This window comes from Brachypodium distachyon, chromosome 4 (genome assembly GCF_000005505.3).
Source record: "Brachypodium distachyon strain Bd21 chromosome 4, Brachypodium_distachyon_v3.0, whole genome shotgun sequence".
NCBI lineage: Eukaryota > Viridiplantae > Streptophyta > Magnoliopsida > Poales > Poaceae > Brachypodium > Brachypodium distachyon.
This window is the reverse complement of record NC_016134.3, coordinates 13,717,832-13,732,034: the sequence shown is the minus strand read 5'-3', so window position 1 is coordinate 13,732,034 and position 14,203 is coordinate 13,717,832. Positions and strand designations below refer to the sequence as shown.

Genomic DNA, 14,203 nt, shown 5'->3' with positions numbered 1-14,203 from the left:
CTTTTTCAACTTTGACCATCTCTATAATTGCTCTAAATGTCTAGACTCTAAACTTGCATTATACGTAATAATTTGTATCCAAAAGTATTGTTAGCCGCTTCTTTGATCTCATCGTGGATGATCTCCAATCCTGAAGAGTTGCTGGATGTATTGTTGATCTTTAGGGAACTTGTTGTATTGGTAGCTTAAGAAGGGACAGTTGCTGCGGCCATTGCTACCTTTGTATTTTGTACCCCTCTTTCTTTCTAATAAAATTTGGCCTCCGGACCTTCGACAAAAGCATTGTTTAAGTTGCTAATATCATTTATTTTTACTTTTGGTTCAGAGTGATAGATAATGAAGATTTTAATTTTGTGGCATTTATTGAGTTGGTTTCGAACTGCTTTGAGTTTTAAATAGTTTCTAGGTTTTAAATAAGAAGTAAATATTTAGAGGATTGATCCCTACATAATTTACAAATAAAAAGTTATTTAATATGGGACGGAGAGACTATACAATTGGAAATTGAGCCTGGCTGCCAAGTGCCAACCTAGCAATGACACGTGCAACATACATCAAGTAAATTGGAATATCACTTGCCCACGGTATTAAGATCATCACTACGTTTCATAAAAGAGAAAATAAGATCCTTAGCTTAGCCTGGGCATTGCGATGTACATATTTCAGGATCCACGGTATTAAGATCATCACTACGTTATTAAGTCTGGAGCCCCAAAAATTAAGTTACAAGTCTCCAAGACCAACATATTTCAGAACTTGCAAACTCTTGGAGCTGAGGATTCAATTGAGGATGAATGTCAAGAGGAAATTAAGTTGAAAATGTTGACACATTTGGCTCACATATAACCGTCTAGATGAATATGGAGGACACATTTTTATTTTTCCAAATGCAAATCAGTTCGGCAGTGCTGATGATCGATGCTAGCTTCCTGAAAATGAAAGGCTGCAACTAGAGATGAATACATGGCCGATGCCCCAGTCTGCACACCATTTGCTAAAACCATGCATTTGGGAAATGGGCCAAGTGGCTAGCAGATATGGGGCTAAAGTTGAGCCATAACTAAGATCCCATTACTCTTGCATAACAGAACAAAAAAGGTTCGGTTTCAGGGTTCAGAGTTTGCACCGGAAATCTAACAGTTTGGTAGCCTGAAAGGGACCAAGTTTATCGTAACCTCAGGTGCGGTCACACTCTGGGAAAACAGCAAACCAGATATCCTATTACAGCTCACCCAAGAGAGCAACATCGTTGCATCAAGACATGAAACCACCCCATTATGTCCATCACCCCTCGCCAATAGACTGACGCCACTGTCCCTAGCATCTTGTTGTCCTCAAGGGTGTCATTCCTGTGCATCCCTGCTCAATATTTGAATTTTAAAGAATAAGCAGATAACTTCGAAATGAATCAAGATCAATGTGTCACACACACACAGAGCGCAGAAAAATGTTTAACCTACCAGATGAAGAAATGGTATAACTTTCTAGCTTTGCAATAAAAGATAGCTTTCCCTAGGCAGCTGAGATCGCATTAAGACAACAGTAAATAACTTGTCAAAATCTGAGCTGAGAATATTATCTTGCTCATTGTGCCTCAAGACAACAGTAAATAACTTGTCAAGCATGGAGTGTAACTTGGATTGTAAACTTCATTCAACCATCTTTTAAAAGACAAACGCCACCTAGAATTAGCTAAACTATGAAGCAGAACAGACCGTTCCCCGCAGATATCATAAAAGTCAGGAGATTGATCTTTAAGGGCACTGGCATGACAACATTTATGTGGAAATTAGCAAAAGTTACTATTGTGCCTGCCGGAATAGTTATTATGGTACACCCCAAATGAATCTCTCTATAGTATGTTTTATAGCTATTACGTTGCATCAGTCGATGCAGAGGCCAGGGGCTTCCCTCCTTTTCAACAAAAAAGCTATTATGCGACTAATATGCATTCTAAAACTCTAAATCAAATCATATTCCTAGAGATGGAGATGAGAAATTCAAAATATTTTCAAACAAACTATATTATCAGACAACATCAGAATATAGCAACTAATCCAAAGAAATCTTGGTGCGCAAATTGCACAGGCAGCCCTGCTAGTTTAGTATACATATGAATATAATCAGATAGATTTTGCAAAAAAAAACAAGAATGCTATAGAAAAACAACAATTTGTGAAAACATTTGGCATAAGGGAAACATGTCTATTTCCTACCATGTAGATTGAAGCAGAAAATTACAGAAGTAGCAAGCTTGAATTTCAAAGCTTGACTATCGGAAATATTTCAAGAAAAAGAATTACATAGTCATAACGATGACAATGCTAAGCATATATTGGCAGTGACGGAGATAGTCCTAGGACAACTGGGGCTGTTGCCCTAGGTGCATCTCATCGCTGGCTCCGCCCCTGTATATTGGTATCATATACATTACATGATATCTTTCCTAGTTTGTAGTTCTGTACTTAATCATGCTTACCAGTTAAGAAACATTAATGACAGTAATAAGGTCCATGATAAAAAAACAGCAATCATTAATTTTCAGCAGCACCATCAGTACAAGTTGTTCCTATTAGGTACTGTGAAATGGAATTTTGTCAAACAAAAGATGGTGCCTAGCATCAATACTGAGAATTAATTTGTAAGTACTTTGAGTTCCAAAAATATTATTCTTTCCACTAATCACCAACTAGAACTCAAGCAATGACAGGTTACCAGGATGCCATTATATTGAGCAATACATAGTAGATATTTGTAAGAACACATCAGCGTAAACAAGTGATTATATGACAAATAGTAAGAGTGGGTAAAGCATTAGCCAGGAGATGCATTGGCTGGTAGATTGATACCTTCATTTCTCCTGGCGTCTGTCCGAACGAACCAGAACATCTGCCAATGTATTCTTTTTTGTGGCATCCTTCTTGCCTGAAAACAAGTTCCTTTGATCAAGGTACAATAATCGGAACTACAGCCCACATAATAACACATAACAATTTATAACTGTACATGTATAGGTGCGCTGCATATAATAATTGAGCTGCCATACGCTAGTCTATTTTGTTATGTCAAAATGACAATGCATCTGATAAGCGTATTCTAATCCTTTGCAGGATAAATGTCTGCCAATTAGCTGCGATCCTGATCCTACATACAGTGAACAGAGCAGCGGGATATGGTTGTACAGGCAGCTACATTGGCAGACACGGTGTTGTCATCTTAAAATTAGTGCTGGCTGAGAGGTCAGCTTCATGTAATTTTGTTCAAATGGCACAATAATAATGAACATATGCCAAAATAATTTAAGCAATTTTTATCTAGTTGTACAGAAGAAACGTTCTCAGGAAATCAAATAGTAGCACAAATAGTTCAAATGGTCAATAAAAAGAGGGTGGCTCTATTCAACTATTCCAGCATTATAAGTACAAAGCAAGTCCAGAGTTGGCCATCTTATGAACCAGAATGGATTGCTTATTGCAAATATTGGACTATTTGGCTTAATAAAGATGTACCAAGTGAGGCACACCTAAAAAAACAGTGTCCATGACGACCCGCCAAACAATTCGCACAGCATAGTTAGCTATAATCTAGTGAGGTACACCTAATAGAACAAGTGAGTACTTAAAACCTGGGATCCGGGTTGTTGGAAGCCAAGGTGTAATGATACAAGGTAAAGCATCGTTGTTCCCTCCAACCGGAGAATGCCCCGTAACCACCCCCTTGTGCATGTCCACGCAGACGATGTGCTTGCCGACATTGATGTACATGACATTGGCCTCAGCCAGGTCGAGAGCACCGATCTGCGGCGTCGTCTCCCCCTGCTAGGGGAGCCATGGGTGGCCTCCATCCGCCCAAAGCTTGCTGAGTGCCACGCGGTGCTCCAGCGTCCAGCCGCTACCGTCAGCGTCGAGCTTGAAGGAGCTGAGCACGAATGGCTCCTTGTGGGACACCTCGACGTACCGCAGCCATCCCCCGCTGACCCCCACGCGCCGGTACATGTGCGGCTCCAGGATGGAACCCTCAAGGTTGAAATTGAGTGCTCGGCGGACCACTTCGTCGACTCCTTTCTCGTGTATGTGCGCAGGCAGCATGCTCCCGCTCGGCAGCTGGACGAAACGGGGCTCCGGCCGGTCGCTGAACGGGTCGGCGCAGATGGCGCCGAAGGTCAGGTCCACCCACCACAACTTGCCATTCCAGGCCACCGCCTCCTGGTTCGGCAACAACCGCGGCCGACCAGCCGGGAGCTGGCACCGCGAGCCCTCCAAAATCTCCCACTCCCCTGTTTCCGAGAGAAACCGGAGCATCAGGCGACCCTCCATCTCGGCCACGGCGTACCTGTCCGGTGGCCCGAACCCCCCGGAACCAGCCCGCGTGAGGAGCCCCAGGTTGAAGCCGGCCAGGATCTTCTTCGGGCCCTCGATTTCCGGGAGACAGGACGAAATCTCGCGGTTGCAAGGGTTGAAGACATAGTGCGACATGCCGGGGAGCTGGCTGAGGTCGGCGAGGCCGGTGAATTGGCGAACACGGTCGCCGCCCTGCTCGGCGCCCTGCCTAGCGACGATGGTAGCCGCGACGCGGATGTCATGGATGTTGAGGAGGAGGAGGCCGTCCTGGCTAGAGCAGCAGGCCTTGCAGGCGAGCAACCGCACGACGTCGTCATCGGGGTCCGGCAGCGGGAGGCCGCAGCTGTGCTTGGCGAGGTGCTCGGGCACGTGGAGCTGGGAGAGGCTCGGAGGGCTGTCGAACGACACTTCCGGGGCCGGCGCCGACCCGGCGGCCATCGTCGTCTTATCCAGCAAGTACCACGTCCACGAGGCCCCCCGGCGCGAATCCGTGGCTGCCGCGGCCGTGGAGAGGGAGCGGCGGAAGCCGCGGGCGGAGACAGCTGCTAGGAGGCGGTGGAGCGGCATGGCGGCGAGCGAGCGCCGGAGAGAGGGGAGAGGGATTTACGGGCTCCGTCGTCGGGTGCGGTTCATGTGGATTGGGTGCACGCAGAGGCCAGAGAAGGGCTCGAACCAGAGGACTAGAGGAGTGGTGGACCGGACGCCGGCCGAAAGCAGCCTAGTATCGCGCGTGGACGTGTTCCACAGCGTGAGTTTCCTGCATACCCAGGTGTCAGTGTCCTTGGTCTACTGGAATTAGTTCATCTGAAAGCTTTTGCACCTTTGGCGAGGCCTCTTGTTCACGAGTCACCGGGTTTCTCGAGTCATCGAGTGTTCCCACTCCTCCTGGAGATTCCCCTTTCCTCCCCTAATTTTTTTTGAAATGTTTCAATTGGTCTTGTGTTGTGAATTTGCAAAATTGCAACTTGATTGGACATTCAGATACGATCAAGGGTATTCCCGAAATTCTGTACGTACTATAGAAAACAAAGAAGTAATCAATTGAAAGCAGCCTTTCAAAAAACTATGACATGTGTTAATTGCAGCATACATGAATGCAAAAATACTTATGTTATATGGAATTTATTTTATTCATTTGATTGTGTGTTTTAAAAACCATGAGTGTTTGAAATTTCAGCCCTTGGTCTGTACTAAATCAGCGATACTTATTAACACTTATTATGAATCGAAGGGAGTGCTATTTTATTACTATGGTTTTTTCAGATTTTAAAATAAAAAGAAAAAATAGGTTACATGCCCAAAAGATACATCAGACGGTCAGGAAAGCTGGGGGCGTGAGAGGGCTGGGAGACTGTCCAGTTTTACTGTCCTAAATATATATCGAGAATGCATCTAGCTACTATGTGCATGTAGTTACAAAAGACCATCACACAATAACTAATGATTTGTTAACAATCATCACATGTTTTTCATAATGTAGAGGATGTACGTTAAGCAGAGACTGATCCCTAAATAATGTTTTTGTCATAGCAGAATTAAACATGGGGACGCATAGTAACCGTAGCATGTATGCTGCTCCACAATATTGGTCGTTACATGCTGGTTTAATCGAGTGATTCTACTGCAGTGTTGTTCTACTGTGAACAGAAAGTTCGAAACGGCTCTCAAAACGTGATAACGTAGCTTGATCAATACATTCCGAGCAATCCAAACTTCTCTCCAAAATTTACCCAAAACGAGAGTTTGCGCAAACTACCAATCGGTTTCATTCCTACTACGTAATTGATTGTGGCACCCTGTTGTAAGAAACCTGAAAAATAAAAACAATAAACATCAGGGACACTGAATAAACATTTTGGTGAGTGATTGATATAAAGGACAAAAATATATATGAGTAAACAGAAATAATCCTAATAGTCCATCTTTGTGCCTTTACAAGATTTAAAGAAAAAATAAAGTGAGTTATCATATGGAATAATATGCTTGCTCATTATCCATACATGATCACTTGTTAAGAAATATCAAGCTTCAGTTTCAAGGTTATAATATGCGTTCACAAAAATATTTCAAAGTGATAGTATGAAGCTTCAACTTCAAGGTGATAATATTTCAGAAAAAAGAGAAAACAGTTTTCCACCAGCTACTAACTGCGAGTTTGCCACCGCCGAGCACTATTAACTGCCATCGCGGGGGCATGCCTAAACAAGCTCTTGGCATGCAGATGTTTGTTTGTGCAAAGAAAGAACATGCAGGTGTTTGCAAAAAAAGAACACGCAGATGTTTGAGTAGGTTTGAGCAAGCCCTCAATTTGAGATAAATACTTCTTATGTTAAGCTGCCAAATAATTATGTTTATAGAGTGCAACAAACTACAAATTTGTTAAAGTAAGATGGCAGGCGAGATCCTCACTTCATACTTTAGCACTCATTTTCTTCAGTATATAGTGATTTATTATCTTTTTCTTTACGAGATGCAGTGTATTTATTATGTGCGGCAGAACATATGCAAGGCTAATTAGTCATCATGCTATCGAGTATCGACAGAAAGAATACCGTTTACAGTCCACGGCTATCTAAGTTTCCATCTTTTAGAAGTGATTTGGCATACATCCACTCATTCATATCGAAATGAGACAACCAAATTTATATTTTCCTACCTTTTTTGCTCATATAAAGGTTTGTTTCTTCTTCTAAGATGTCACAAGTCGTATAATGGTGAGCTGAGAGATGGTTATATAAACTGGTGTCTGCAATTCTTGTTACCTCTATCTAAGACTATTTATTCCATTGAAAAAACAAGTTGGATATTTTCTTGATCTTTTGAAGAACATGTAGATCTTGATCACTAGTATGCAGACCAAGAATGTGATCTGTTAAACTTTTTGTTGTCATGGATCTGTGGGTCACAAGGTCTGCAGAAAATAAATGGAAAGACAACAGCTAACATGTGATCTGCTCAACTTCTTTTTCATGCATCTCTGTATGATCAGGTCTACAGAAAATTCATGGAAAGACAACTGCTATATATTCTAAATTACATCAGGGTTGGTGTGTTGCATGAAGGTCTACAAAGGTCACCAATGAGGAAAATCATAATTTCCCACTCAAAACTGCCTCACTTATGTAACCAGATGGATGTGAGATGCTGATCTGAGGGTCAAGAATTAGAAATTCACAGGAGTGGAAAATCAGGGGGAAACTCGGATTTATGGAGATAAAAAAGAATAATCCTAGACAGTTCATCCCTTTGAGTGGGAAAATGGGCACTTCAACCTTATGAGTGTAAATCTACAGTTTTATCTAACACGACGAGTAGTGCTCCAGCCTTGCATGTTCTAGATAGTATGTCAGGTTTCTGACTTCTGTACCAAATTGGCAAACTTTAAGTTAAACATGACTAAATTCCTTTGGTGGAATATAAATGTCATTACACACCATCATATTTAGTAGTGCGAGCAGGGTACAGATTTCAATTCCTTTCCTGATGTACATTAATATATCACTACTTGTACTTACATACCCATCATCTGGAGTTCTCAACCACACAAAATGACAAAAATAAATGAAGATTCCTACGATATTCCAGTCCTCGTAAAGATAATTTCAAAATTCTTTGTTCAAAGATGCCAAGCCTATTTTTTTAAATTCAGGTAGCATATCATTACTGCAGGCAATGTAATGGGATGTTTGCCCATCTACTATATCATTGTGTTGAACATACGCAGGCAAAGGTAAATTGCTGTTAGCTAAATGCCTGAATTTGTTGGTTACTAACAAAATACTACTAGATGTGCAGAAAGATCAACTAAATGCTTGCATTGTCATCAGAAACAATTGAAATTACTAATTTTCATAAATTACTAATTGAGCACGATGGCGCAGGCACAGCTATAGGCTATACCCATAAAACTTCAAATTGTCGCAGCGATGCACCATAGGAAAGAAATATATATTGATAAATTGATATATTGATAAATATGGAATATATAAAGGAAGGGGTGGGAAATGTTCACACTTTTCTGCTCTTCCTCATCTTTTATGATTCATAAAAATGAATTAACTCATGTTAGTTGAGACATTTTCTTATGAAGATTTCTCCGTAAATTATGTGTAATCATGAAGCATTCTTTTCCTATGTTTCTACTCCTATAGATGGACGCATTATGTGTAATATGAGACGGAGGAAGTAGTTGAAAATTACCTCTCGCGAAGGTCTGCTCTTAATATTGGCTATTCGGCACCGTCAAAATGATTGACACGGCGACCACGTTGAACTACCAATAAAAAAACCGTTTGGATTTCAACGTGGTGGATTTACAAAATTTCTTGAGTATCACGTAACCTTTATTTTCGGAACCTCCGAGGCTGGCTTCCATCTCTCTAACTTTGACCCAATCTCACTCCTTTCGCAGACAATGGCAACACCATTTATTCAGGCCGCACAGCCGCTGGTCGTGCTCAAGCTCTTCAACACCGCCGCCCGCGAGGTCGAGATACTCAGGCTCGCCATGGACGCGCCACATGTCGTGTGCCTCCACGCGGTTGTCCCAGCGTCCTTCACGACCGGGGCGCAGTAGCCGCCCGAAGCGGTGATGCTCGAACTCTTGCCGGGCGGTTCGACCAAGATCTCAGATCTGAATCAACCCGTCTGCAAACCGTGTTTTTTTTGCTTGTATACATGCTGACGAGTGGGATCCACTTGTCAGATCTGGTGTTAACTTGCTTAAGTGACAAAATTTCAGTTTCGCGTAATTGATTAAGTATTATAGTCGCATTATGTGAGAAAAAGTGCAGAAATTGTGATTTTTCGATACAGTACTATAAGTTCGAATAATAAGGATTCCGTAATATTTACTCTTGTCTTTGAAAACCTCTTATATTGCTTAAACGTACAATCACCTTTCACTAGTTCCAACACGCAGGAGGCAATATGTTTATGCTGGCTGCCGGCATTTAGCCACATAGAGATGGTAGATCGGGTTTTATCCATCCAAGTATCCAACATGATCGTGACGGTTCGGCCGCCAGGATCAAACATCAGGAAAGCGACCGTGAAGATTGTTTTGAATGTTCATCTGTCAGGAATGTGCTCTTTTGAGCAGCTGCGGTTGGCATCCTGACAGTACAGCTGGCCATCCGGAGAGGGTGTGGCCGTCAGGAAAATACTATTGGATGGAAACAATTTTACGAAAATCTGTGTGGATAATTTAATTCGGAATTTGAAAGACAGACAGATATATATTTCCAAACTGACCACATAATAGTACAGATCACACACTTCAATTGACATCCACCAATGTTCACAAAATACAAGTTCAGACAAGATCACACTAACTGAGGATAGCAATCAAGTTCACAAAAGAACAACTACAACATGCTACATCAAATATAAGTGGTCATTATGCTTGGCCATCTTAATCATTAGGAGTGTGTTGTGGAGTAGCACCATGTTGTCTTGATTGGGGAGTAGTATGAGCATGATGTTTGGCATGGGACGATCCGGTCAGCGGAGTATCAACGTCGTCTTGGTATGGGGAAGATACCTAAAAGAACAAAGCTATGAGTTTATGTCCAATAAGTACTTACAAACATCGCAATTTGCAGAAACACCAACAAAAGGTAAATAAATATCACCACACAACTCAAATGACTACCTTATGCTGGCAAGTACATTAAGAAAGCCTAAACAGCTAAATGAAAGGGATTAATTGCATTTCAAAGTATAGTACGTACAGGAGCTCAAACAGAAAAATTCTAGGTAGAAAAGTTGTGAGAAAAAATTCAGAATACAAATCAGAGAAATGATGCATTCTGTACATCAATTTGACGTGTCCAGGCTCCAAAAAAATTGACCCAGTAAAAAAAAACCTTGTGCAATATTCTCTTGGAACAGCAACCATCAGCGGCAGCGGCAGCAGCAGGTTTAGAACAAGAATACAGCAGCCAACCGCGCCACAACGGCAGGTTTGTGCAAAAAAATTCCTGAATTTTTTTCTTCTGAATCTTGGAGTTAGAGTTGATTGCCAAACAGGTCTGTAACTCCAGATTTTGGTAGTGGAGAAGGATTATATGGGATGAGTGGAGTCAAGAATTGGGAGGTGCACACAGCTCCTGGACAGGTTCTAAAAGTGCTAACCAATAAAGGATAATCACTCTTTTAATTCTCATGGAGCGGCCATAGCAGATCTGGATGAAGCATCTAAATACCTGTACCTGCAGATAACTTAATCCACGAATGCATCTAAAAGAGGAACACGTTGACATCTAAAAACTGTAAACACGAGGAACATAATGGATAATATGAGAATGATATCTGGATTGTAATAAAAAACAGTAATCTATCCTAAAAAAAACAGTAATCTAGAGGATTTTTTTCACAAGCGAACCTAATGGACAGCATGGAAGACTTAGGCCTAACATAGCTGCTTACATGATCACCATCGGCCATAAGGTCATCTTCCAGGTCTTCGGGCACAGGAAGTCCAGATTTAGCATATAGGAGTTGTAGTCGAAATAGTGGTTCAGCTTACAGCAAAGTAACAAAATTGTATGTATACAAATGAGATATCTTACTTTGAGATGTTTTGTCACAATATCAATTTTTTTGCACTTCTTTTCCAGTTGCCGGTTCCTCCTCAATAAATCAGGAAGTCCAGAGTTTGCTGACCTAATGTTGTGTGTTTAGCAACTGCAAGAATCTCTGACTTCCTTATTGCACCTTCACTAGCTGATAAGTCAGCGACCATGTTGTCCATCCTAACCATATCACCCACTTCAACAAATGCATGGTTTGTGATATGGACACGTCTCTCACCATGTTCTGTCCAAACAGTGTAATTTCTCTTGAAACCAAAATGACACAAATCTAACTCCACACCATCTCTGTTCTTCCTATTGTAGTTTTGACAATCTGAGCACGGGCACTTAATCTCCCCATTTTGCACTACATTTGGATTAGAAAAGGCAAGATCTAAAAATTCCTTTGTGTTCTCATACCACTCATCTGTTGGTTTACCACGTTTCCAACCACTATACATCCAGTCTCTATCAGCCATTGCTTAATTCTGAGTTGCACACTTAGCACTCATGCACTGGACCTACAACAGCAAGCAATAAAATAATTTAACCTCAAATATTAACAAGTGTGAGAAAAAATATAAGTTTAAATTGAGAGTAAGCACTAAATACAGGTCTAATAGTTGTTGTCTTTTAACATGTCAATTGGCAAATTAGCATGTAGTACCATAAGCCAGTACTACATATTTTGCCTGTGGATATCTACTGAAGAGTAAAGATACCAAGATATGCAAGACACCATAAGCGAGTACTACACTATATTCTCTACCATCTACCTGTGGATTAACTCTGATGCAAGATATCTACTGAAGAGTAAAGATATCAAGATATGCACGTTCTCTGTGATCACAGCAGTGTCATCATTTGCAAATTGCGGCTTCTCTCCGGTAAGTGATAACATGGCAATGTTCAGAAATAACCAACCTCTTCTGCTTCTAGTTACGCCACAGATTCTAGCAGGCAATACTTTGTTTCCACCACTACTGAGGTTAAGCATATGGGCTTTGGGAAAGGTCAGCAGAAGAGAAGAATATGCCTACATCCATCAGCACCCAAAGGAGATTGGATACAGGCACTTAATTATGGTCTACCTGGTTTTGACCGGAGTGCTGCTAATGTAGAAATATAGAGTTTAATTAGGTATGAAATCTACAGCTTAATTATGGTCTGAAATTGAAAATACCTATTGTCGACAGAACAAAAGCAAGAAATATAGCTCTGTTCAGAGTAAGAGGTTACAGAAAATCATTAAATTCCTAAATGACAACCAAATTCCAACCGCAGGCTACAATAGTTCCAATGGAAGAAGACTTTTCATAATCCATGCCATACAGAACATATTGGGATCATAAAAGTAACATTCAGGCAAGGTTTAAAATAACCTCCATGGCTCGTGCACTCCATCAATGACATATGAAAATGACAAAACAAACATGCTTTATCTCAGTTAGAGTGCCGGTGTTAAACAATGTCCTTGTTTCTAGTGAACAATATCAGCTGCGCCGTAAAATAAGTTAACGATGACTGAACATATACATCTTGGGAGCAGTACCTGAAGGCTGAACTGCAGAAGTCTTCTCGCGGGAGAGAGATGGTGCACCTGGGAACCTTGGCTGGAGAGAAGGAAGGGCAGTTGCAGCAGCTACTGGGGATCTGAGGCCTGAATCGTAGCTCAGATCAACTTGAGTCAACAACACGAAGTAAGAGATTGATTGAGACAGAGTTTACCTCGGAGCAAATTTACTGGAGCCGGAAGGATGCGGGCTCACGAGCGATCTTGGCCGGAGAAGCCGGGACGTCCGCCGGGCAACACTAGAAGGGAAAGAACTGGGGGGCTGGGGGAGAAGGTGGAGAAGGGGAGGGGGTCGATGTGAGAAGGAGGCGGCTAGCCGGACGAGCGAGGAGGCGGCGCGTGACGCAGGGCTCGGCGGCGGAGCGGCCCGCCATGGGTGCGTGATGTGGAAGCAGAGGCAGCGCAAGATCGGCCGAGCTGGGCAGCGTGGTGGAAGAGAAGAACGAGAGAGTGTTAGGGATTTTGACCGGTTGTTCCTTTTTCCTTTTACCAACTCAAAGTTCGTTCGTGACGGCCCGCGTCAGGAAAGCCCGTTTCTTCGCGCGAAAAGACCAAAATTTTCCCCGCTCACGCGCGCAGAAGGCCCGCGCATCGCTCTGAAATTCGTTCCCGACGGCCTCGAAACGTTTCTTGACGTCCGACCGTCACGAACGAATTACGCATTCCTGACGGTTACATACATTCGTGTCGCTTATTTCTGCAACCGGCTGGAAAGTACTCCCAACCTTCCTGTCGACAAGTGATCCCCGCCACGCACACTATTTCGCCCGTCAGAAATTTGTCCGCTCGGCGTAGTGTTAGCAGCGATGTAAACGGCGCGCGTCTGGACGCCGTGATTCTCGTTTAGCACTTCTTCCCGTGCATTTTTTTTTCTTCGTTGTCAAAGGCCTGGAGGGCTAAACGGGCTTAAACGGCTGCCCGTTTACATCCCAGAAGTCTGTTAGAGAATTGATTGGGGAGACCTAACTGGCGGACGGTTTCCGACCGGTGTGAACGCCGCGATCGTCCCGACCAGGTAGCCTCCACCACGACATGAAGAGAGCCGCTGGCCGTCCCTAGCCCAACCGGCTGTCTACCGCCACCCGCGGCCGATGCGCTCCTGCGCCGCCTCGCCGCTCCGCCCTGCCCCATCTGCCACTGCTGTTGGGGAACGCGGTATGCTACGCTAGCACAAAATAAAAATTTCTACCGCTTCCGTCCGAAACAAAGCTGTAGATAATGGATCACGGGATTACCACTAGACGCGCAGACCCATAGCGGAAGTAGAGTCGATGTAGCGTGTCGATGCCGAGTAGTCGAACAGCCTGCTCCTTCTCGCCGATCCCACGAACAGTTCGTCCAAGCGCCGCAGGTGCAGCGCCTCCGAGGTATCCACACGTACAGGGAGGAACTCCGTGCGGCGGACTGCTAGATCCGATCGCAAGGCTTTGGGCGTGGAGGTGTGACGGCCGAATCTAACTCGCGTCTCGGAGTGGTGTAACCCTAGACGGGTTGGTCTCCTCCACTTATATAGACGTCCCTAGTGGGCTCAAACACTTGAGACCCGTTAGGAGTCTAAACCCGATACGAGTTGGATCCGATCCAACTCGGTTCCCACCCCTCAAGCGTGTGACCCTTCAGGTTCGCGGTCAGTCGGACACGACTACAAGCTCGGACTACGGGCCCGAGTAACACCTTACTCGTCCACCGGCACCGACTCAAGTCGATAGTTGGTA

The 14,203-nt window shown here is 43.3% G+C and overlaps 1 protein-coding gene and 1 long non-coding RNA gene across 2 annotated transcripts; both read right to left on the bottom strand.

Moving 5' to 3' along the window:
* Positions 1-1,049: 1,049 nt before the first annotated feature.
* LOC100842978 lies at positions 1,050-5,305 on the bottom strand. Its single transcript, XM_010239240.3, has 3 exons — positions 3,626-5,305; positions 2,850-2,925; positions 1,050-1,359 (listed from the first exon to the last, which is right to left on the bottom strand). Exon 1 carries the CDS (start codon positions 4,905-4,907, stop codon positions 3,819-3,821), a length of 1,089 nt encoding a protein of 362 aa, XP_010237542.1. The 5' UTR covers positions 4,908-5,305; the 3' UTR covers positions 1,050-1,359; positions 2,850-2,925; positions 3,626-3,818.
* A 4,245-nt stretch (positions 5,306-9,550) lies between these two features.
* Positions 9,551-12,979, bottom strand: LOC104584480. The gene is made up of 4 exons (XR_002965872.1): positions 12,644-12,979; positions 12,468-12,575; positions 10,770-11,436; positions 9,551-9,882 (listed from the first exon to the last, which is right to left on the bottom strand). It is a non-coding gene; the product is annotated as an uncharacterized LOC104584480 (long non-coding RNA).
* Positions 12,980-14,203: the final 1,224 nt, after the last annotated feature.

What these genes read in the sequence shown, in the direction of transcription:
- LOC100842978 (XM_010239240.3), bottom strand. Translation starts at nt 4,907, where the DNA reads ATGCCGCTCCACCGCCTCCTAGCAGCTGTCTCCGCCCGCGGCTTCCGC.